This window comes from Ranitomeya imitator, chromosome 2 (assembly GCF_032444005.1).
Source record: "Ranitomeya imitator isolate aRanImi1 chromosome 2, aRanImi1.pri, whole genome shotgun sequence".
Classification (NCBI taxonomy): Eukaryota; Metazoa; Chordata; class Amphibia; order Anura; family Dendrobatidae; genus Ranitomeya; species Ranitomeya imitator.
In genome coordinates, this window is record NC_091283.1 from 741,562,471 (window position 1) to 741,589,739 (window position 27,269).

General features: G+C 42.5%; 1 protein-coding gene across 1 annotated transcript in view; it reads left to right on the forward strand.

The window, feature by feature from the left end:
• Positions 1-27,269, forward strand: part of LOC138665605 (cGMP-dependent protein kinase 2-like) — a 340,073-nt gene that overhangs the window by 283,163 nt on the left and 29,641 nt on the right. Inside the window, exon 17 of the mRNA XM_069753231.1 lies at positions 19,540-19,602. Coding sequence (XP_069609332.1) covers positions 19,540-19,602 — 63 coding nt within the window. The remainder of the gene's footprint in view (positions 1-19,539; positions 19,603-27,269) is intronic.

The window sequence follows — 27,269 nt, forward strand, 5'->3', positions numbered from 1 at the left end:
GTGCCTCAGGAAGGGACGGGCGAGGAAGTTTCTAGACCTAAAGGTGGAACCAGGACAGGCGAAGGACAGGAACTGCAGAGCCAGGTAGGGGACCACGAAGACACCAGGATGGAGCAGCAACAGGAAACAGTGAGAAACTAGGGCTGAGGGAACACAAGCAAGGAGAAGGGTAAATCACTGAACAGCAGAAAACACAGGGCCTAACAATGGGTAAAAGGAATGCACGAAAATCAGGTGCCTCAGTTAAAGGAGAGGGCCTGATATACCCGGACACAGCAGCCCATTGGTTCGGTGGTGCTTCTGGGTCAGTGCACTGCCGTGGATCAAAGCGACGGTGAGGCACGTGGCCGCGGCCTACGACGCATGCGTGAGGAGTACAGTGTCGCCACCAGCCATGGACCCGACAGCGCTGGAGAGACAGACGCCGCGAACTGGAGCAGGAAGGTGAGTGCCCATGAGCGGGGCAGTTATCACTGGTGAGAACACTAAGGAGCTTTGATAGGGACATAATTACATAATCCTCTCAAAATATTGCAATCATCATATTATATAGCACTGGGTACTTACAATTGGTCATTTTCCCTTTCTACCCAGTTCATTGTTCTCTTTTCTCTGCTGTATGTAGAAACAGAAAGTCTCTTTTCCTTGTATAAATCATGCCCCTCTTTAACTTCTGACCCAGCTGCTCCACGCTTCCCCTGCTAGGGACTTTTGCAGTGACTCATGACTCATGCAGGGAAAAGAGACTTCCTATTTCTGCATACAGCTTTGAAGGATTCAGCTAGTCAGTTTTTAAATGCGTGAAATGTGATGTCATAGACTTAATGGAAAAGAAAAGAATTAACTGAGTTAAAAGGCAAAATGACTAATTATAAGTTCACAGTGCTATATAATATGATGATTGCAATATATTTAGAGGATACAAATTTTATGGGAGGAGGAGGAGTGCTTCTTTAATGATAAATCAAAAATTGGTACTTAATTTCTAATGATATAGTGTAAAAAGGCTACAATTTAAATTGACTACCCTCCACCGCGCAATCACAATCACTCACCCCTTTGCAGTGATAATCACACATAGTATAATAAATATACGGTATAATCTCCCAAATATAATCTTATACACTTTTTTACACTGATCATGATCACCCTTCAGTACAATAACTTGTACTTTAATCCCTCCCAGATTATAACACACCCCCTGCAATAATCAGCCTGACATTATATCTCCTCCTTCTCGGAGCCATTTTTTTTCCCATCGGCAGCTGTATTCAGGCTTTTTTTTCCAATGCACCAGTATCGTTTTCCTATAGATTTGGTAGTTGCAATGCAGCTTCAAGTAGAAAAAATACTCCCATAATTGCCAATGCAGGCTGTTCATCCAATGGTACCTGTTGTTATGATTCCTGGGGAGACCATATTTCAATAAATAATTGTTTTTAATTATTTTTTAGTACCGTGTTCTTATGATCAGGTGGCCTTGGAGCAGCATGAAAACTTTCACTGGAGTAGGTGGTAACTATACTGACCGCAAACCCTGATCTTAACACCGCAACTAGAAGTAGCCGTGGGGTGTGCCTAACAAAACCTAGACACCTCGACACAGCCGGAGGACTAAATACCCCTATAGATGGAAATAGGAATTCTACCTTGCCTCAGAGCAGAACCCCAAAGGATAGGCAGCCCCCCACAAATATTGACCGTGAGTAGTAGAGGAAAAGACACACGCAGGCAGGAAACAGGATTTAGCAAATGAGGCCACACTAGCTAAACAGGAAAGGATAGGACAGGATACTAAGCGGTCAGTATTAAAAATCCTTCCAAAAATATCCACAGCAGAAAATACAAAAACTCCACCATCTAACTAAAGATGTGGAGCGTATATCTGCAACTCCAGAGAATCCAACAAGACTGAGAAAACACTGACACAGTCTAAGCTGGACAAGAGAAAAACAAATGAATAGCACAGAATATAAGCACACTGCATGTGTGCCACAGAAAAAGAAACAGACACTTATCTTTGTTGAATTGGCAGCTAAGCAGGAGAAGCCAGAATGTGATCCAACACTTCACAAGAAACATTGACAACTGGAAAGGACTAAAGGATCCTGCACACCTAAATATCCCAGTCAGAACTGCAATCAGCAGATACACCTGGCCAGGACTGCGACTCGGAGACAACTGCATTCCCACCTACAACCACTGGAGGGAACCCAAAAGCAGAATTCACAACACCGTGTATACGCAAATATGAGCCGACCCGAGTATAAGCCGACCCCCCTAATTTTGCAACAAAAACTGGGAAAACTTATTGACTCGAGTATAAGCCTAGGGTGGAAAATGCAGCAGCTGCCGGTAAATGTCAAAAATAAAATAGATACCAATAAAAGTAAAATTAATTGAGACATCAGTAGGTTAAGTGTTTTTGAATATCCATATTGAATCAGGAGCCCCATATAATGCTCTATGCAGTTCTTTATGGCCCCATAAGATGCTCCATATACAAATATGCCCCATATAATGCTCCATGCAGTTCTTTATGGCCCCATAGATGCCCCATATAATGCTCTATGTAGTTCTTTATGGCCTCATAGATGCCCCATATAATGCTCCATGCTGTTCTTTATGGCCCCATAGATGCCCCATATAATGCTCCATGCAGTTCATTATGGCCCCATAGATGCTCCATATAACATTATGCCACATGTAATGCTGCTGCTGCGCTAAAAAAACAAAATAAAATCACATACTCACCTCTCGTCGCTGCTCCTCAGTGTCCCGTCTCTCCGCACTGACTGTTCAGAGGGCGGTGCGCACACTAATACGCCATCGCGCCCTCTTACTTGAACAGTCAGTGCAGAGGACGTGGAAGACGGAGTGTCAGTGGAACAAGGGAAGGTAAATATGAAATACTCACCTGCTCCCGGCGCTCCTGACCCGACCCCGGAATGTCCCACGGTCTCCGGGCGCTGCATTTTCTTCCTGTAGTGAGCGGTCACATGGTACCTCTCATTACAGTAATGAATATGCGGCTCCACCCTTATGGGAGTGGAGTCCATATTCATTACTTGATTGAGCGGTACCAGTGACTGCTGAACAGGGGAAGAAGCTGCAGCGCCCGAAGATCGTGGGACATGCAGGGACCGCGTCAGGAGCACCAGAAGCAGGTGAGTATTTGACAGTCGTTGCTCCCCCTCACCCGCCGACCGTCACTCGAGTATAAGCCGAGAGGGGCACTTTCAGCCCATTTTTTGGGGCTGAAAATCTCGGCTTATACTCAAGTATATACGGTAGTTTTATAAGAACTAAAAAATCTGATCTTTTTCGTCACCTCTAGAAAACAAGGACATAGAAATACACTGCTATGTACAGATGTATTTCTATATACCAATATAATCTGCCTGTAGTTTCACAGGCTGCTATGCAGCTTCAAGTATACAAAATCATGCCATGTCTATTAGGGCATAAGAGAAAACGGCATGTACTATCCAGATATGGTGCCTTAGTAGGGTCCAAAACCATATACTGAGAGAGATAAACTTAGGCACTCAACTTAAATGAAGTTTTTGTAAATTTATTGTAGTCATCAAATTAAACATTTAAGCCTCAATGTCTAGCCCTCTTCAGTAACTACATGCCAAGAAAAGTTGTATTTACAAAAATTATAAACAAACACAACAGTTGGACAACCAACGTGTAAATGGTGTGCAACAAAACATAAAAATAAAAAAGGTATATACAAATTAGGGGAAGATATATCAATATAGCCAAATAGTAGATATAAGGTACATGAAGAGCAGGGAACAACGTATTTTTGCTCAGAGAATCTTAGTGTAAAATGCCCAAAAATCAATTAATCAAGCTGGAGCCTACACTGAAGACAGAATGGACAAAGTTACAAGATAAATTAAATAAAAGTATGAGAAACCGTTATACTGAGAACCTACCAGTTCCATAGAGGAAATATAAAAGCCTCTATTGAACGTGGTGTAAGAGCAGCGGCACTAGAGCTGCAAATAGTGAGAGATACAGGAATGGTAAGTGCCGATATATATTGGTGGGTAGTGCACAGGTGGCCGCATAGTAAGCAGTAAAATTACCAGAAAAAACTGCTCAAAGTTATGCTGTCCGGATTAGAATGTCCAAGGAAAAGTATCTGAAAGGAAATATGGCGGGTCCTTTAATGCAGGTTCCGGAGGTAAGGGTGAGCAATTGGATTTATAGTCACAGTGAGCGATAATGGTATAACTTACCAAGAGAGAGTTGCCGGCTTGTGCTTCTGCAACGTGTCATCCACTGCTAGTCAGCAGACCCTGGCAGGAAGTGAAGCGCTTAAGTGTAAGATGGGCGGGACTAACAGGTCGGTCACGTTATCGGAGCTACTGAAAGGAGGACTTGGCGGAAGTGATAAGGCTAGGTTGTGCGGTCCACGGTCTGAGTGTTTGTGTTTCAGCAGCCATTTTAAAAGAGGGCAGATGATGATCCTTAAAGCTCCGGAAATATTGTGGTATATTGCTCGTACAGAAAGGTGCACACAGAGTAATGGTGTATAGATGAGCAAGTGGACAGTGTCACAGAGGCCTACTGATACAGGCAACACGCATGAAGGAGACCCAACCAGGAGTCTACGCATATTTACAAAAAATATTGGCAGACACCAACAAAGTGGCATCAATTGCAACAGAGTAGAACTAGTACAATGGGGAAGGACACTTTAACTACAGCCAACTCAGCAGATGGAGAATGTAATGGGCAAGGTGGTGGGGTAACGCGTTGGGCACTGTTAGGGAAGCTTTACTGGTGGCTTAGTTCGGACAGTGATCTCCACGCTGATGGTGGTACAATGTGGCTCAGATGAGTATATAACCATTTGCACTACCTATGAGTATCTAAACATTATTTCAACCATCTACTATGTGGCTATGTGAAGTCCTATTATGGACACTATATCGTTAAAAAGTGTGAATTTTGCGGAGCACTGTTGTTGAAACCATTCTGCAAAGGAAGTTTGACCGGTGGCTTCATTTTTGTTTGGTTTGTTTCCGCTATGACTGTTACCCATTATAACTTAATAGGAATGTGATTGTCACTCATTAGGGTTCAATAAGGATGTTGGGTCATTGTACCATGTCACATTCAAATGAGTGGCTACTGTAATTATGAATTGATACAGTCTTATTGGCAGGTTTGAATAGTGAAAAAGTCATTTGTTTGAATATGCAACTTTTTAGCTCAGATTGTATTTGGATATCTGAATCCCAATAAGGATATTTAAATGCAAAAAATTATTAGAATATCCTTTTTATTTCATTATTTTTTGTTAATTTATTTTTTTTGCAATTTTGCTTGTTTTTTTACTTGTGTGTTTTTCTGGGCTATGGGTGTATTGGGACACAGTTTTCAATTGCCATAGGGATTTGTAGGGATATCAGGGCAAGCCGCCATCGAGTGGGGGCACCTACCGCAGAAACTTAGAGTGCCAACCTCCACAGTTAGGTAGGGGCCAGTATAGTGGACCCACAGGGCTCAATAGGGCACATAAAATATTTTTTATTCCCTATGGTAACCCATTTGTTGTAGTGTTTTCAAATTTGGAATAACTGTTTTTAACTTTATCCATTAAAAGTTATATTTTAGGGATCCTTGTTTTGCTGGTTTTGTGGTTGTGGACAGCTATCCAAGCCAAATTTGAGCAATGGCTGTCTCCAATCAACCAGGAGCCAGGCAAGGCTGTGTGCAATACTGTGGGAATCTGGTGGTGGCCCTATGCCAGGGCAACCTCAGATATGTGCCTTTCATGGCTCGCATCCTCAACCTGATAATACAGAAATTCCTCTGCCACTGTCCAAGCCTGGATACGCTGCTGCAGTAACCATTGTTGTTGTGTCACTTCCACCATTCTACTTAAGTTGGTGTAAAGCTCTTTCAGACTACCGGTTAATCGGTTGATATGCGATGTGACTACACTGTGGAATTCAACTCTGCACATGTTGCAGTGACAGTGGCAGCAGCGCTGAGACCTGATGCAGTATGACATTTTGCATAGCTTGGCACAACACAGCACGGACGTGGTGCAAGTCACACTTGCAGAGTGGACACAGATGAAGGACCTCTGCACCCTTCTGCACATTTTTGAAATGGCTACTAAATTGGTTAGCGCTGACGAGGCCATCATCAGCATCACTATTACTGCCATATACATGCAGGTGCACACTTTAAATAGTCTATGGGAGGAGGTGGAGGTGGTTGTCCCGGGGTACTGGAGGAAACAGAGGAGGATGCTTGAACACCAAGTCTAATCCCTCTTCCACCATTACCTCACTTTTTCCCATGTTGCTCAGATAGTGTGGTAGGAGTACAGTATCAGCAACTAAAAATTACATTTTTTACTCTGCACCACCTCTGCACACAGCTGAATTTCAGCTGCGCTAAATTAAAAGGTGAAATATGGCATGATGAATCGTGTAATTCACAAAAGAAAGAATTGTTTCAGTGTGGATGAGGCCTGTTTGGCAAAGAAGATGCAGTGGGGAAAAAAGTATTTAGTCAGCCACCAATTGTGCAAATTCTCCATATTTTGGGCCTGTCACTGGGAAACACAGACTTTCAACTCCCTCCAAAGATTTTCTATAGGGTTGAGATCTGGAGACTGGCTAGGCCTCTCCAGGACCTTCATATTCTTCTTACGAAGCCACTTGTTTATTGCCCTGGCAGTGTGCTTGGGATCATTATCATGCTGAAAGACCCATCCACATTTCATCTTCAATGCTCTTGCTAATGGAAGGAGGTTTGCACTCAAAATCTTATGATACATAGCCCCATTCATTCTTTCATGTACACGGATCTGTTGTCTTGGTCCTTTTGCAGAGAAACAGCCCCAAAGCATGATGTTGCCACCCCCATGCTTCACAGTAGGTATGGTGTTCTTTGGATGCAACTCAGCATTCTGTCTCCTCCAAATATGATGAGTTTTGTTTCTACCAAACAGTTCTACTTTTGTTTCATCAGACCATATGACATTCTCCCAATACTCTACTGGATAACCCAGTAGAAAGGCCCACAAACAAACAGCAACTGAAAATCTCCTTAGTGAAGGCCTGGCAGAGCATCAAAAAGGAGGAAACACAGCGTCTGGTGATGTCCATGAGTTCAAGACTTCAGGCAGTCATTGCCAACAAAGGGTATTCAACCAAGTACTAAAAATGAACATTTTATTTAAAATTATTCAATCTGTCCAATTACTTTTGGTCCCTTTAAAAACAAGGTGGCACAAGGTTAAGGAGCTGAAACTCCTAAACCCTTCATCCAATTTTTATGTAGATACCCTCAAATGAAAGCTGAAAGTCTGAACTTCAACTGCATCTGAATTGTTTTGTTTAAAATTCATTGTGGTAATGTCTATAACCAAAATTAGAAAAATGTTGTCTCTGTCCAAATATACATGGACCTAACTGTATTTTGTAAATGACCACATCTTTAAAATAAATTACGGTAAAATAGGCGGCCTAACATGGTTCGCATATGAAAAAAAAAACTGTACTCCCTTCCATTTTCCTTTCTTCCTCTTGTCTCCACTAGTCATTCCCACTGGAAGAGTAAGCAAAGAGATTATTGGGAGATATAGACAGTAAGACCGAGAAGCAGTAGACTGAAATAGAAATATTGATGATTTTTTTATTTTTATCGCATGCTGGGCCCGGACAAAAAAGGGAGACAAGAGAACCCCCTGTAAAGTGATGTTTTACTTACAAATAATATTTGAGAATACACAAGCTCAAACCTTCATCAATTCATAGAACAAAGAGGCTACAAATGTTTACTGAGGACTTGATGTTATTGCTTCATTATCCACCATATGCAGAAGCAAAGGCCATAAGCGATAGTTGCAAAATTATTATTTTTAGTTGGGTAACAGCTGGCATGCATTTTTTGTTACAAGCTGGAAATATTTCAAATTAGCCACCACCTATCTGGCAGCATCGCCAGATAATGCTTATCTACTGTATATACAGTATTTCACAAACTATAAAAATGTGTCATTCTGTGCCACATACTTCCAGCTCATCTAATGTAGTCTACAATTTCCTAAACCATTTGTCTGTGTGTATATATGCTTCATTTAATTCACAAAATCAGATGCATGGAAATATGACACGACTTAAAAAATGAGTCATCACACAACTTGTAATGAGCAGTCAATGTGGAACTGCTAAGTGAAAAGATATTTCATGGGAATTTATCTTCGTGTTGAAGGAAGGCAAGAACTCTGACTCATTGTCTTGTTTTATTTCATTCCTACAATTCTTTAATGAGGACTGAATGGATTTTGCTAATTTGGCGTGGAAAATTTGGCATCATTGCAAGAGTAGTAATAATAACATGTAAACAGAATTTGGATGCTTGTAACTGGTGGACATGAACAAATATAAAGCAATGGGGATTAAACCTGTCCCTGCAATCACCCTATACATTCAGTTATATTTGTGATGCATATAATGTCATGATAATGATTAAGTTTACGCTTAATTATTTTGATCTAGCAGTTGTCAAACAAAACTAGTTGTATAGATTTCCAATGAAACAGTGTGGGCTGCAATACCCTTGTCAATGTGGGAAAGGTTGCTTATCACCTTGAGTAGACCAAAATTCTTCTTTATTCATTTATATTGCTAAGCCATTTAGACGAACCGCACACCCAGAAACACAATATATGCTTCAGTAGTTTTATTGATTCTTTATCATATCAAAATTTCACACCACATTGAGAGAGATCTACTTTCGTGATATAAGGTGATAGGTTTCAATGTTTTAGGTTTTAATCCTTTACCAGACATAAGAGATTCACCTAGAAGACATGGTTCGCTGTATAGAGGAGTTGATGGTCAAGGGTGGTATTCCCTAATGGCATAAGTCACCAGTAAGACTAAGGTGGTTATGTGGAAAAGTTGGCAATCTGGGTTGGTATTCCCCAATGGTAGACCATGGAGTATCACGCTTGCACTGCTATATCCACACTGGAAATGTGACACCCCAGGGTCTACTATTGGGGAAAACCACCCCAGATCTTTGACTGTCATCTCTTCTACACAGCTGTCCATGTCTTCCCCCCCTGATGAATCTCGTATACCTAATGAAGGGTTAAAACCCAAAATGTTTCTAGTTCACCTTATCCAAAAAAATACATCTCAATACGATGTAAAATTTTAATATGAGAACAAATCAATAAAACTTCTGAAGTTGATCTTGTGCCTTTTGGTGTATGAACCAATTACAAATGACTTTGAAATACAGTTGTGTAGCATGTTACTCATTCAACGTGAATAATAAAGGTCAAATGATGCAAATAATAGAATTATTCTTACCGTTAATTCGGTTTCTAGGAGCCTTCCACGACAGCGCAGGAGGTTGTCTCCATACCCTAATGGGGGAAAGGAAGCACAAGAGGTTAAAAACCCCTCCCACCTCCCATTAATCAGTGACTTACAACTGAACCCATAGCATCGGTTACCTTTTAGGTTCTCAGAAAAAATATCCAAGAACATCGGGAGGGAATTAATGCTGTCGTGGAAGGCTCCTAGAAACCGAATTAACGGGAAGAATAATTCTATTTTCTCTAGTAGCCTTCCACGACAGCGCAGGAGGAATGCCAACCAATTCTGTATTTAGGGAGGGACCACAGCCTGAAGAACCTTTCGGCCAATGGCAAGATCCCGGTTGGACCAGAAGTCCAATCTATAATGCTTAGTAAAGGTGTGCAGAGAAGACCATGTTGCAGCCCTGCAAATCTGCTCTGTTGAAGCACCAGCCCTTTTACCCCAAGAGACGGAAGTAGATCAGGTGGAATGAGCCTTTAGGCCCATAGGAATCGCAATATTCTGAGCTAGGTATGCTTCAGTAATGGCCTTTTTTATCCAGTTGGCAATGGTACTCTTCACTACCTTTTCGCCCTTGTTTCGGCCAGATAGATGAACAAAGAGATTTTTGTCAATTCTGAAGGTTTTAGTTTGTTCCAAGTAGTATAACACTATACATCCAAGGTATGAAATCTGTGTTCTTCCGGATTTGAAGGATAGTGACAGAACGATGGGAGGACTATATCCTGTGATCGATGAAATTCTGACACTACTTTCGGAAGAAAACATGGATCTGGACGGAACACAATGGAATCATCTCTTATGGTAAGATAAGGTTCTCTAATTGAAAGGGCTTGTATTTCCCCCACTCGTCTTGCAGTAGAAATTGCAACTAAGAAGGCAGTCTTGCAGGACAGAAGCTGTGCAAGATGATAACGGCTCAAATGGAGGAGCCATAAGACCCTTTAGAACTATGTTTAAGTCCCATGATGGTACAAAGATTTGTTTTCTTGCACAATGTCTTGATGCTGAGACCATAAACCTTTTTATCTAACGATGACCTGCAAGGTCTTGGTCGAAGACAGAACTCAAAGCTGACACATGAACCTTTAAGATACTTGGCTTCAGCCCCAACTCCAATCCTTTTTGTAGAAAATCTAATATTTGTGAGATATTAGGATGGAAAGGGTCAGGGATTATGAGGATGACACCACGAGGAGAATCTCTTCCAAATTTTGCTATATATAGCATTGGTGACAGGTTTTCTAGATTTCTGTAAAGTAGAGATTACTGACTCTGAAAGACCTTTAGCTCTTAGTCCCTGGGCTTCAATAGCCAGGCTGCCAGCTTGAACTTTTGCGGTTCCGGATGATGAAAGGGGCCCTGGCAGAGTAGATCCTCTGATGTTTGAAGAAAGACTGGACCATCCACCTTCAGTTCTCTGATGAGGTGATACCAGCTCCTCTTTGGCCATGCCGGAGCTACTAGGATAGTCTGGACCTGATCGTCTCGGATCTTCCGGAGGGTCTTTGCAAGCAAAGGTATTGGAGGCCTGTCTTTGGGGTCTAGAGAGAAGTAGTTCTCGACCTGTGCATTCTGGCTTGACGCTAGAAGATCTATGTCGCGAAGTCCCCATCTGTTCGTCAACATTCTGAAAAGGTCCGTCTTCAGGCTCCATTCTCCTGGATGTAAATCGTGATGACTTAGGAGATCCGCATGAATGTTTACTGACCCTTTGAGGTGTATTGCTCTCAATTGGTTGAACTTTGGACTCCCCTGGTGTTTTAGATGCGCTACAGTTGTCATATTGTCTGAGTAGACTCTGACATGTTGACCTATAATGAGACTGCTGGCGGCCAGAAGGGCCTTCTCCACTGCCATCAATTCTCTGAAGTTGGGGGAATTGGAGCTTTCTTTCCGATTCCAGTGACCTTGGAACGGGATTTGCGAGACAACTGCTCCCCAGCCTTTTTGACTGGCATCCGTTGTCACTGTCACCAGCGGATCTTGTATCCAGTCCACTCCTTTTTGCAAGTTTGTTTGGATCGCCCACCAGGTTAACGAGGCTTTTACCTTCCCTGGAGTGTACACTCTTCTGTTCAGGAAATTTGGATTTCCGTTCCAGTTTCCTAGGATGTGTGCCTGCAGAACTCTGGAGTGGCTTTGAGCCCACTGGACTGATTGTATACAGGCCGTCATTGACCCCAGAAGAGACATTGCAGTCCGCAGAGTCGGAAACTGTTGTTTCTTGAAGTCTAGGACCTTGGATATCAGGTTCCTCTGGTGTTCCTCTGGTAGGAAAGATTTTTGACTTCCTGAGTCCAAAAGGGCTCCGAGGAATTTTATCACCTTTGATGGTAAAAGGTGAGATTTCTTCAGATTGGGTATCCAACCCAAAATTTGTAAGATGTTCAGAGTCTTGGAAATTCTCTGATTGAGAATTTCGCCGGAAGTACCAATTATTAAAAGGTCGTCCAAGTACGGCACTATAGTGACATCTTGGTTCCTGATATGAGCTACAGCTTCCGCCATGACTCTGGAGAAAACCCTTGGGGCCGAGGAGATCCCAAAGGGGAGAACATTGTATTGGAAATGTAAGATTTTTTGATTGAACTGGACCGCAAATCTTAGGTATTTCCTGTGGGGAGGATGCATTGGAATATGGAAATAGGCATCCTTGAGGTCTATTGTTGCCATATAGGAATGAGGAGCTATCAGAGGGATGGCTGTTTTTACTGACTCCATTTTGAATTTGCGGTAAGTAATGTATTTGTTGAGAGCTTTTAGATTTATTATAATCCGAGCTTGCCCGGAAGGCTTTTTCACCATGAAGATACGGGATTAATGCCCTTTCCCTTGCTCGTTAACGGGACCATGGAAATAGCTCTCGAATTTGATAAATCCTGTATTCCTGCCATCATGTTTTTGAGTCTCCCGAGATGACGAGGAGGTGACTCTTAAGATCCTGGGAGGAGGCGCATCGAACTCTATCAGAAGACCCTGTTGGATAGCACTCACTACCCAAGGGCTGTTGGAGATATTCTGCCAACTGTGAACGAAGCTCGAAAGCCTCCCCCCACCGGATCAGAGTCATTGTTTTTCTTGTTGTGTTTGTTGGGGAATAAGGATGTTTTTAGGTTTCCCCTTGGCATAACTCCACCTCCCGGTTTTCCCTTTTCCTTTACCCTGGGAGGGCTGGGACTGGGAGGCTCGAAAAAAACGCTTCCTGGGAGGTCTTTGTTCAGGAAGAGTTTTCTTTCTGTCCGTGGCTTTTTCCAGGATGTCATCTAATGAGGGCCCAAACACATAGTCACCCTTAAAGGGAGTGGAACAGAGTTTTATCTTTGAAGTGACGTCTCCGCTCCACATTTTTAGCCAGAGAGCTCTTCTGGCTGAATTTGTCTGGACTAGAGATCTGGCGGCCACACGGATGGATTCCAGTGAGGCGTCTGCAAGAAAACCAGTTGCTCTATGTAAAATAGGCAAGGAGTCCAACACTTCCTCTCTCGGAGTACCCTGAGAGATGTGGTTTTCTAGCTCTTCTATCCAGCGGAAGAGAGAGCGGGCCACGCAGGTAGATGCAATGTTGAATCTGAGGGCCGAGGTAGAAGTTTCCCAGGATTTTTTGAGAGGGCTCTCAATCTTCCTATCTAAGGGGTCCTTTAACTGGGAAGAATTTTCGAACGGCAGAGCCATCTTTTTAGCCACTCTAGCCACCTGAACATCTATTTTTGGGATGTTCCATTTAATTGAATCCTCATCTAGAGGAAACCGGTGTTTAAAGTCTGAGGGGGTAGTTAGCCGTTTTTCAAGCAGTTCCCACTCATTATTGATCATGTCTATTATACTTTTATGTACGGGAAACCCAGGTTGTTTTTCAGTATGTATACCGAATAATTTGTCTTGTATAGACTGAGGAACTGTTTCCTCCTTCAGCCCCATAGTATTCCTCACTGCAGACACCAATTCCTCAATGTATTCAGAGGAAAAAAGATATTTTCTGATTTCCGCAGATTTATGGGGTAACACATCTTCCCATTTGACTGAAGATGACGTATAAGAACCTTCAGATTCTGACCCGGAATATTCCTGGATTTTTCTCTTTTTGGGAAGTGATGGACCAGGTGAGGATGGTGGTGGCGGTGGAGGGGGGGGCGAGCGTGGCCAAAGAGGTTTGGACCTCTTGTCTGACCAGGGAACGAATTTCTTCAATTAATGAAGGGTGTTCTGCCCGGATTACTTTATCCGTACAAGGTTGGCACAACTTTTTCTCCCAGTTTAAGGGCATTTTTACATTACAGGTAGCACATTTGCGTTTGGTAACGGTTTTATGGCCAGGCTTGTCTCCCTGAGACGTCTTCGCAGCTTATATAGAAAAATAAGACTGCACCAGCGCGTGGCAATTAGCCGCCCCTCCCCCTCCGCGGTCCCAGGCAGGCGTGCGAGGATGCAGCGTGCCTCACACGCCGTTCGGTAGTCCATAATGCCAGGCAGAGATCACTCCTATGCAGGAGCGCCGACCCGGAAGTGAAGTACCACGTGACTTCTGGGTCGCCGAACAGCGCGCACAGGAGGGGGAGACGCCGGAGAGCTCAGGGAGGCCTCCAGGATGGGATCACCGGCCCGCTTTACCCCGGCAAGGGGACGCAGGAGGACCGGGAATGCGGTCCCAGAATCCAGAGGAGACGGGAGCATAACGGAGGAGGAAGCACTGGGGGCCCGACCACCAGTGCCCGGCTAAGAAATATCAGGTACACTGCCAGAGCCGGCCGCGCAGCGCACCAGAAACTTCTCCATGCCCCATGGGGGACAGGAAAGACACTGGTTAATGGGAGGTGGGAGGGGCTTTTAATCTCTTGTGCTTCCTGTCCCCCATTAGGGTATGGAGACAACCTCCTGCGCTGTCGTGGAAGGCTACTAGAGAAAACACAGATTGTTGAATCACACTGCTACAGTAACAAAGTGTGGCGGCCTCAAGTCAGAGGCTGGTACTTCTGTAGCAGTTACAGATCATTTCAGGGGTGCAACTCTTGGAGGGGACGGAGATTGTATTTGCACCTAACCATTAGAGTAAATGCTACATTAATTTTTCATGTATGTAGAATGTCATCAGCATTTGATCAAATAATTAAAACTTCTATTTAAGGATATTAATTGGTATTATAGCCGGTAATAAGCATCTCTATGTACAATAATCTACTTCTGCACTACATTATAACACCAGAAGATCTGTCTAAACACCACTGCTTTCTAGATTTAATGTAATGAGAAGCAGAATTAGATTAAGGTCAGCTTTAGACAGTTTTAATGAGGTGGAGTTAGCTCTGTTGTATTACAGCTAAAAAATTATTTATTTTAAGGAATTCCACATGCAACCACTGTTACAGTGTGAGTATGGAGACAGCAACATGTCTCCATCCCCTACAGTGGATTTCGTCATACACATAATATAAAATTGATATGAACCTGTCAGTTTCAGTTGACTTATTCAACTATTTAATGTCCGATGTTGGGAGAAACTTGGATTTAACATGCCTGATTCAGGGCCGTATTTGCCACTAGGCACTTGAGGGCACATGCCTAGGGCAGGGACAATGCAGGGGGCAGCACCTGAGCAAGTTTAAAAATGTTTTGTTTGTTTTTTTTAAGTCCGGGGTCACCCCGCCCGCCCACCTCAGTCCCAGCTGCTGCAGGGGGAGGGGGTCTCGGGCGCAAGGCCGCCATCAGGGCATTGCTGCCCTGACTACTGTATGGGGCAGAAATGGGTGCTGTATCTATAAGCAGCAGCAGCCCAAGTGCATCATGGTCCTCCTGACGCCGGTCATATGACACGCTGCGCGCTCTTCTTAATGTAAGAGCACTGGAGCAGACTGCAGAGAAGCAGGTAATGTTTGTGGGAGAAGATACTGAAGTCGGCGGTGAGCAGGGAGAGGAGGCGGGCAGTGTGAGAGGACTCAGAGGAAGCTGTAGAGAGGAGTGAGGTGAGAGAGGAGACGGGAGTCTGCTGATGTGAGTGAGTGAGGAGAGGGGAGGCTGCTAAGGGGAGGGGATGAGAGGCTGGTAAGGAGAGGAGAGGCAGGAGAGGAGAGGCTGGAAAGGAGAGGAGCGGTTGGAAAGGAGATGAGAGGCAGGAGAGGCAGGAGAGGAGAGGTTGGAAAGGAGATGAGAGGCAGGAGAGGAGAGGCTGGAAAGGAGAGGCAGGAGAGGAGAGGCTGGAGAGGAGAGGTTGGAAAGGAGATGAGAGGCAGGAGAGGAGAAGCTGGAGAGGAGAGGCTGGAAAGGAAAGGAGATGAGAGGCTGGAAAGGAGAGGAGATGAGAGGCTGGAAAGGAGAGGAGATGAGAGGCTGGAGTGGAGAGGCTGGTAAGGAGAGGAGATGAGAGGCTGGAAAGGAGAGGAGATGAGAGGCTGGAAAGGAGAGGAGAGGCTGGAGAGGAGATGAGAGGCTGGTAAGGAAAGGAGATGAGAGGCTGGAAAGGAGAGGAGAGGCTGGAAAGGAGACAAGAGGCAGGAGAGGAGAGGCTGGAAAAGAGAGGAGAGGCTGGAAAGGAGATGAGAGGCTGGAAAGGAGAGGAGAAGCTGGAAAGGAGATGAGAGGCTGGAAAGGAGATGAGAGGCTGGAAAGGAGAGGAGATGAGAGGCTGGAAACGAGATGAGATGAGAGGCTGGAAAGGAGAGGAGAGGCTGGAAAGGAGATGAGTGGCTGGAAAGGAGATGAGGGGCTGGAAAGGAGAGGAGAGGCTGAAAAGAAGAGGAGAGGCTGGAAAGGACAGGAGATGAGAGGCTGGAAAGGAGAGGAGATGAGAGGCTGGAAATGAGAGGAGATGAGAGGCTGGAAATGAGAGGAGATGAGATGCTGGAAATGAGAGGAGATGAGAGGCTGGAAATGAGAGGAGAGGAGAGGCTGGAAAGGAGAGGAGATGAGAGGCTGGTAAGGAGAGGAGATGAGAGGCTGGTAAGGAGAGGAGATGAGAGGCTGGTAAGGAGAGGAGATGAGACGCTGGTAAGGAGAGGAGATGAGACGCTGGTAAGGAGAGGAGATGAGAGGCTGGAAAGGAGAGGAGATGAGAGGCTGGAAAGGAGATGAGAGGCTGGAGAGGAGATGAGAGGCTGGAGAGGAGATGAGAGGCTGGAGAGGAGATGAGCGGCTGGAAAGGAGAGGAGATGAGAGGCTGGAGAGGAGATGAGAGGCTGGAGAGGAGATGAGAGGCTGGAAAGGAGAGGAGATGAGAGGCTGGAAAGGAGATGAGAGGCTGGAAAGGAGAGGAGATGAGAGGCTGGAAAGGAGATGAGAGGCTGGAAAGGAGAGGAAAGGCTGGAAAGGAGAGGAGAGGCTGGAGAGGAGAGGAGAGGCTGGAGAGGAGAGGCTGGAGAGGAGAGGCTGGAAAGGAGAGGAGAGGCTGGTAAGGAGAGGAGATGAGATGCTGGAAAGGAGAGGAGATGAGAGGCTGGAAAGGAGATGAGAGGCTGGAAAGGAGAGGAAAGGCTGGAAAGGAGAGGAGAGGCTGGAGAGGAGAGGAGAGGCTGGAGAGGAGAGGCTGGAGAGGAGAGGCTGGAAAGGAGAGGAGAGGCTGGTAAGGAGAGGAGATGAGATGCTGGTAAGGAGAGGAGATGAGAGGCTGGTAAGGAGATGAGAGGCTGGTAAGGAGATGAGAGGCTGGAGAGGAGATGAGAGGCTGGTCTCATGCCGTATATAAGGGGCTGTGGGGGGTTTAAAGATATATATGGGGGTGTCAGCATACTTATTTCTGCTCAATATTAAGTGATACAATTAATATTAATTAATATTGAGTAGAATTATTTTCATGCTATTGGTTCGGCCTCCACAACAGTCATGGTCTTTCATCTGGCCCCTCAGGAAAATAAATTGCCCACCCCTGATCTAGAGACATGGAGTGAGGAGCCCACAGACGATAGCAACAGATTAGTCCGTTCTCTCACTAAATTACCCATCCAGCTCTTCAAACTATTCTCTCTGAAACATCCCAGCATTGCAGAGATAAACTTCCCTGTTTGCAGTCTGAGTGATGCTGCCCGTGGTTTTGGTAGTAATGAATCGACTGACACGTTCCCCTTAAAAACCTGTCAGCCAAACCTTGCAACCGTGGCAGAATCAACTGACCATGTACTGTGTATGAGATCCACCAGATTCTCACATGACAACTAATGGAAAGGTTTGCTAAGGCTACTTTCACATCAGCGATTTTCTCCATTCGCAGCAGATACTGCAGTTTTTCCGCATCTGTCGCGTATCGTATCTGTTACAGGCCGGCAACTCTGCGTTCAGCCTCATTCATTCCCTATGGGACTTGCGGACATGTGCGCCACTTGAGGTGAGACAAAAAAAACACTGCTAGCAGCATTATTTTTTCTGTTGCTGCAAGTACCGCATTTGCCGGATCGCACCAAAACCGCAAGTGCCGCAAGTCCCACAGGGAATGAATGAGGCCGAACACAGTGTTGCCATAAGTGATCCGTTACGGATGCGGAAAAACTGCCGGATCTGCCGCAAATGTAAAAAATCGCTGATGTGAAAATCGCCTGTCACTGCCGATAGTGTCTGCATTAGTCATACTCACCAATGGGGGAGGCAGCACGAAAAGTGCCTAGGGCAGCAGAAACTCTAAATACAGCCCTGGCCTGATTATTTATTCTCATGGGGGTTAAGATGCTACCAAAAGTGTCAAGCAGCGGTTTATTTCACCAAAGATTGGCAAACATGATAAGCCTGTACATTTATGGTCATGACAAGAAACATATCTGTCAGCCAAAAGCCTTATGGTGAATTTTATGTGTACATTTCATTTAAAGTGGTTTTTAATTATCATAAAAATGTAGCCAGGCAAAATTGCAAAAGCGCCTTCCCTTACCTATTATGTCCTAGGTGAGTCAAAGGTGCCATATACCGGTTTTTATTTACTTGTCTGCAACAGTGGCCGGCTGTCTATACTTGGAACCACTGCAGCCAATCACTAGCCTCAGCAAGGAGCATCAGAGTGGCTGCATGGGGCAACAGAATAGAGTAGATAAGAACAGCTTCTCGTCTAATCCCACTGCCTGCCTCTGGACACACTTTTTATATTCTTGGCAGATACTTTTAGAAATCTTGGATGTTTCAATGTTTTTTTTAACATATTTTGTTAGGCGTCTTTGAGTAGTAAACCCATCCTGATCAACCTCAAGTTCCATTTTGAAATATCACCTCTCTGAAGACTATATATATATATATATATATATATATATATATATATATATATATATATAATCTGCATATATTCTGCATAGCCAAAAGTAATGTTTTCTTTCCAATGTCACATAGTCATTGCCATAACTTGGAATATACTTATCGGCAAACTTTACCATAACCTTGTTGGGTTGAGTATTTATATATAATGTTGCTTTTACACACACAGATACATAGGCTTTGGTAAAATACACCCAATTAGAATAAAGCCCTTAATTTAAAAAAAAAAAAAAAGATTTTCATAAATAATATATTACCGTTCCCACTAGCATGTTCTGTTTTTTATATTGCGAATACTCATTTTGAAGGATTCTTATAATTTAACTCAATAGCTTGTATGAAAATAATGAGTATAGCACTAATATATGCTTATATGTAACATCATGCATGCATTCATATGACAAGATAGGTTTAATAGCGTGATATATATACAGGTTTACTTCAAGGGATAAATGACATCTGTATGGAAATTCAGCATGACAAGCCATAATACAGTGCACTGTGTATATATATGTATATATACCGAGACGTCATAAACTGGCAACGCTCCATAAATACAGAATTTCGTGAGAGATGTATAAGATTCAATCATAAAACCTCTAGACCGGTAATCAAGTGTGGCACTAGCTAGCAAATAACTGAATGAAGATTTAAGCAGAAATGCATAGAGGACACTATGTCCTATATATATATATATATATATATTATATTTACTTTTCTACTTAGATTTGGAAAGATTTCATATTTCATACAGTTTGCTTTAAGGTATGATACTTCTGCCTTTTAAATTGTACACATGCTTTAAAGTGTATATATAGATGGAAAAATTATTAAACATTGTCTCATTATGTCAAAGAAACATGGATTTGAATATATTTTCCATAGCATGTCGATAATTATCAACAAATGTCTAATGTTCACAACTATGTTCTTATAATTGTAGAATTAACCCTGCAGAAAGACTTGGAAATCGCAAAAATGGCATAAGTGACATAAGAAAACATAAGTAAGTATTTTCGCACCTACTAAGTCAGGTCCAATAGTGTAAACCTAAGAGGAAGTTTTAAAGAGCACCTTTCACCATTTTTCCTTGTTTATCTGGACACATGATGTAGTAATTTCTGTAGAGTGGAATAAAGCTTTTTTTGTTTGTTTTTAAAATTTTGTCTCTCTTTAGTGAGAGATTTGCAATCAAAATATTTGGCACCTAATGTGTTATCTGTTGTTAAGTTAAAGTGGGCGTTTTTTCCCTCTTTGTTTCATTGCAGCCATTTGGTAAATTCAAAAAAGTTTATTTTTTTTCACATTAATGCATACTCTGCAACCCATCTTGACTGAAAAAAACAGAAATGTGGAAATTTTTGCAAATTTATAAAAAAAGAAAAACTGAAATATCACATGGTCATATATATTCAGTCCCTTTGCTCGGACCCTCATATTTAAGTCACATGCTGTCCATTTCCTTGTGATCCTCCTTGAGATGGTTCTACGCCTTCATTGGAGTCCAGCTGTGTTTAAATAAACTGATAGGACTTGATTTGTAAAGGCACACACCTGCCTATATAAGACCTCACAGCTCAAAGTGCATGTCAGACCAAATGAGAATCATGAAGTCAAAGGAACTGCACTCAAACAAGCAACACTCGCATTCAAATCAGCTCTCACCTCTTCTAAACAGGCCTACTTCACAACCCTCGTATGTTCCTTATCCCACAACCCCAAACAGTTGTTCAACAATTTTAACTCCCTCCTCCGCCCACCACTGCCCCCCCCCTCGACTTCCCTAATTGTTGCCGAGGACTTTGCCATGAACTTCAAAAATAAGATCGACCAAACAAGGCAAATCTTTGTCGTCAAACCACCACAACCCCTTTGTATACCAGACCAATGCCCAAACCCCATAACTTCCCTCTCCAAAATCACTGAAGGGAAGCTTGCTCATCTTCTCTCCAAATCACACCTCACCACTTGTGTACTTGACCCTATCCCATCCCACCTCCTGCCCAACCTCACCACTACACTAATCCCATCCCAAACCCATCTCTTCAACTTATCACTAAATTCTGGTACCTTCCCCACTGCTTTCAAACATGCCACAATCACACCTATCCTCAAAAAGCCATCCCTTGACCCAAGCGCTATGTCCAGCTATCGCCCCATATCTTTGCTCCCATTTGCATCCAAACTCCTTGAGCAGCACGTCCATGCTGAACTTTCAACTTTTCAACTTTACAATAATAATAATAACTGGACAAACAGCTCAGTGAAAAAATAGTGGCAAGGCACAGATCTGGCCAAGGTTCCAACAGAATTTCTGCAGTACTCAAGGTTCCTAAGAGCAGAGTGGCCTCCAAATCCTTAAATGGAAGAAGTTTGGGACCACCAGAGAGTTTCCTAGACCTGGCAATCCAGCCAAACTGAGCAATTGTGGGAGACGAGCCTTGATGAGAGAGGTAAAGAAGAACATCAATATCACTATGGTTAAGCTCCAGAGATGCAGTAGGGAGATGGGAGAAAGTTCCACAAAGTAAACTATCACTGCAGCCTTCCACCAGTAGGGCCTTTATGGCAGAGTGGCCCGACAAAAGCCTCTCCTCAGTGCAAGACATATAAAAGCCTGCAGAGAGTTTGCTAAAACACATGAAGTACTCCCAGACTATGAGAAATAATATTTTCTGGTCTGATGAGACAAAGATAGACCTTTTTGGTGATAACTCTAAGTGGTATGTGTGGAGAAAACCAGACACTACTCATCACCTGCCGAATACAATCCCAACAGTGAAACATGGTGGTGCCAGCATCATGCTATGGGGGAGTTTTCCAGCTCCAGGGACAGGATGACTGGTTGCCATTGAAGGAAATATGAATACAACCAAGTACAGAGATATCCTGGATGAAAACCTCTTCTAGAGTGCTCTGGACCTTAGACTTGGCCAAAGGATCTCCTTCCAACAAGACAATGACCCTAAGCACACAGCTAAAATAACAAAGGAGTGGCTTCAGAACAACTCTGTGACCATTCTTGAATGGCCCAGCCAGAGCCCTGACCTAAACCCAATTGAGCATTTCTGGAGAAAACTGAAAATGGCTGTTCACCAACGTTCACCATACAACCTGACCGAAATGCAGAGGATATGCAAGGAAGAATGGCAGAGAATCCCCAAATCCAGGTGTGAAAAACTTGTTGCATCATTCCCAAGAAGACTCATGGCTCAAAAGGGTGCTTCTACTCAAGACTGAGCAAAGGGTCTGAATACTTATGTGATATTTCAATCTTTCTTTTTTTAATAAATTTGCAAAAATGTCAACATTTCTGGGTGTTTTCCAGTCAAGATGGGGAGTAGAGTGTACATTAATGTGAAAAAATGAACTTTTTGTAATTTACCCAATGGCTCCAATGAAACAAAGAGTGAAAAATGTAAAGGGGTCTAAATACTTTCCGTTCCCACTGTACATGGATGGACTTATAAACACATTTTTATGCAGGTTCACCACATACACGGATGCACTTATATACACGTTCACTACACACCTTACATGGGTGCACTTATATACATGTTCACCACATACATGGATGCATGCATATGTACACATTCACTACATACATGGATGCATTTATATTCATATTATCCATATACATGGATGCACTTACAGAATATGCACGTTCACCACATACATGGATGCACTTATATACACATTTTCCACATACATGGGTGCACTTATATGCACGTTCACCACATACATGGGTGCACTTATATGCACGTTCACCACATACGGGAATGCACATATATACACGTTCACTACATACATGGATGCACTTATATACACGTTCACCACATACATGGATGCACTTATATACACGTTCATCAGATACATGGATGCTGTTATATACACGTTCATCAGATACATGGATGCTGTTATATACACGTTCACCACATACATGGATGCACTTATATACACGTTCACTACATACATGGATGCACTTATATACACGTTCACTACATACATGGATGCACTTATATACACGTTCACCACATACATGGGTGCACTTATATACACGTTCACCAGATACATGGATGCTGTTATATACACGTTCACCACATACATGGATGCACTTATATACACGTTCACTACATACATGGATGCACTTATATGCACGTTCACCACATACGGGAATGCACATATATACACGTTCACCAGATACATGGATGCTGTTATATACACGTTCACCACATACATGGGTGCACTTATATGCACGTTCACCACATACGGGAATGCACATATATACACGTTCACTACATACATGGATGCACTTATATACATGTTCACCACATACATGGATGCTGTTATATACACGTTCACCACATACATGGATGCACTTATATACACGTTCACCACATACATGGATGCTGTTATATACACGTTCACCACATACATGGATGCACTTATATACACGTTCACCACATACATGGATGCTGTTATATACACGTTCACCACATACATGGATGCACTTATATGCACGTTCACCTCATACGGGAATGCACATATATACACGTTCACCAGATACATGGATGCTGTTATATACACGTTCACCACATACATGGGTGCACTTATATGCACGTTCACCTCATACGGGAATGCACATATATACACGTTCACTACATACATGGATGCACTTATATACATGTTCACCACATACATGGATGCTGTTATATACATGTTCACCACATACATGGATGCACTTATATACACGTTCACCACATACATGGATGCACTTATACAGTCATATGAAAAAGTTTGGGCACCCCTATTAATCTTTTAGCTTAATGTTTTATAAAAAATTGCTTTTTTTGCAACAGCTATTTCAGTTTCATATATCTAATAACTGTTGGACACAGTAATGTTTCTGCCTTGAAATGAGGTTTATTGTACTAACAGAAAATGTGCAATCTGCATTCAAACAAAATTTGACAGGTGCATAAGTATGGGCACCCTTATCATTTTCTTGTTTTAAATACTCCTACCTACTTTTTACTATCTTACTAAAGCACTTTTTTTTGGTTTTCTAACCTCATTGAGCTTTGAACTTCATAGCCAGGTGTATGCAATCATGAGAAAAGCTACTTAAAGTGGCCACTTGCAAGTTGTTCTCCTGTTTGAATCTCCTCTGAAGAGTGGCATCATGGGCTCCTCAAAACAACTGTCTAGTGATCTGAAAACAAAGATTATTCAACATAGTTGTTCAGGGGAAGGATACAAAAAGATGTCTCAGAGATTTAACCTGTCAATTTCCACTGTGAGGAACATAGTAAGGAAGTGGAAGAACACAGGTACAGTTCTTGTTAAGGTTTTTATAAAACATTAACCTTAAGATTAATAGGGGTGCCCAAACTTTTTCATATAACTGTATACACGTTCACCACATACATGGATGCAGTTATATACATGTTCACTACATACATGGTTGCATTTATATACACATTCTCCACATACATGGATGCACTTATGTACACGTTCACCACACACGGGAGTGCACTTATAAACACGTTCACTACATACATGGATGCACTTATATACACTTTTACCACAAACATGGATGCACTTATATATACATTCACCACATACATGGATGCACTTATATACACGTTCACCACATACATGGGTGCACTTATATATACATTCACCACATACATGGGTGCACTTATATACACGTTCACCACATACATGGGTGCACTTATATACACGTTCACCACATACATGGGTGCACTTATATACACGTTCACCACATACATGGGTGCACTTATATACACGTTCACCACATACATGGGTGCACTTATATACACGTTCATCACATACATGGGTGCACTTATATACACGTTCACCACATACATGGATGCACTTATATACACTTTTACCACAAACATGGGTGCACTTATATATACATTCACCACATACATGGATGCACTTATATACACGTTCACCACATACATGGGTGCACTTATATGCATGTTTATCACATACATGGGTGCACTTATATACACGTTCATCACATACATGGGTGCACTTATATACACGTTCACCACATACATGGATGCACTTATATACACGTTCACCACATACATGGTTGCACTTATATACACGTTCACCACATACATGGGTGCACTTATATGCATGTTTATCACATTCATGGATGCACTTATATACACGTTCATCACATACATGGGTGCACTTATATACACGTTCACCACATACATGGATGCACTTATATACACGTTCATCACATACATGGATGCACTTATATACACTTTCACCACACACATGGATGCACTTATATACACGTTCACCAGATACATGGATGCACTTATATACACTTTCACCACACACATGGATGCACTTATATACACGTTCACCACATACATGGATGCACTTATATACACGTTCACCACATACATGGATGCAACTATATACACATTCACCACATACATAAGTGCACTTATACACGTTCACCACATACATGGATGCACTTATATACACGTTCATCACATACATGGATGCACTTATATACACTTTCACCACACACATGGATGCACTTATATACACGTTCACCACATACATGGATGCAACTATATACACATTCACCACATACATAAGTGCACTTATACACGTTCACCACATACATGGATGCACTTATATTCACTTTCACCACACACATGGATGCTGTTATATACATGTTCACAACATACATGGATGCAATTATATACACATTCACCACATACATAAGTGCACTTATACACGTTTATCACATACATGGATGCACTTATATACACATTCACCACATACATGGATGCAGTTATATACACGTTCACCACATACATGGATGCAGTTATATACACGTTCACCACATACATGGATGCACTTATATACACGTTCACAACATACATGGATGCACTTTTATACATGTTCACCACATACATGGATGCACTTATATACACGTTCACTACATATTCTACATACTGGATATGCACTTGTAAACATGGGGAAGCTAATACAACTCTGTATTTCCAAACACATGCCGGTGACCTGTTTTGTTTTTTTTAATCCTTGCTGCATCTATTTTTCTAAAGAGGAAAAAAATTCTATGACTCTCCTGCCCAATAGACAATAAAACACAGGAGACACTCAAGTTCTATCCATTTTTGTATTACAAAGGGCCATTAACATGCATTGGTGAGTTTGATCTGCAACACATATTAAAGTAGGTCATGTTAGGACAATCGGTCTGCAATTGGCAAGCAAAGTTACGTGTGTGAAGGCAAATTCAATGTTATGGGTCCCTGATCAAAACACAAAAATAATGGATAGCACACATCTAAAAAAAAAAACAGATCTGTGAAACCGGCCTAAGGTGTTTTAATAAAGTGCTCCCTAAACTACCTAATGATGCATGAAGCTCAAAAAACAATACTGTTTCAAATCAAAGGAAATTAAATTAAATTAATTGAAAAAATAAACTAAAAAAACTACAACAAAACCTTGCAATTAACCCTCAAACTCCTTTTCCTGGTGAGCTGAGAACTGTTTGGCTTGGATCACACTGACGTATGTTCTCTCATGTGAGAGCATGGGATGCAATATGTTAATGATCCTTGGCTGCAGCTTACTGTGATCCCATCTTCTCGCGTGAGAGAATCACAGCCCAGGTGTGGAAGAGACGGAAAAAAAAAAGATCCATCTCCTCCATTACTGGCATCCACGATAATCACACTGCACTGGGATGACAGTCCGACGTGTTACATGCACCCATAGATTTGTCTGGATGCGCGTGAGCCGAGTCTGGCTGCCAATCGCAGAATGCTGTGATTGTTTTCTCATGCCAAATCGAAATGAGAAAATAATTGCAGATCTGAGCTGCCCCATGGTATAACACTGGTCCAAGTGCTGTATGATGTTTTATCAGATAGTACTCGGCCGTGTTATACGCTCGTGTCAGCGAGCCCTTGGACAGATAGTAAAATGTGCTTTAATTGTTCTAAGTAACAACAACAGGATTGCTGAATTGACACTGCCAGTGTAGCCTGACGTGACATAAATCAAGCAAATGGATTTTGCAAGGATTCAGCTGAAATATATTTTCCTTGATTAGAGACCTAAGTAATCCATGTAGTCTTCCCTATTCTCCCAGTCCAGTAAGGTAATGCATTTCTGTCCTCTAGAAAGGAAGAAGATATTGACTAATAGACTTGGAAGGCAGCAAACCTTTGCACAGTGGTGTCAGCTATTAAGTGAATTGATTTATATCCGACCCAATAATTCAATCTATGAAATCATTACGGTTTTGTAAATTTTTAGACTGACATTTTTTCAGTTATTTAGGTCATCTTTGTCCCACTATCGTGCCAAAACACGTCAAATATGAAATACATGAAATATGAATAGCAAAATTGCTTTTTGAACATTAGGAAAAAAATTTTTTTGATACGCTTAGCACAGAATTTGGCCAAATAGTGTGAGCCCATCAACCATCGTCAAGGTGGTCTCATTAAAAAACTGATGGGTACCTGACCTCCCTGTTCAAATGTAAACACTTACCGAAGGCTAATGTCTGCATGCTTGGGTGAATATGGACATCTCTCTCAGCAAAGCCTACATATGGGTTGGCCGGAACCAAGTGTG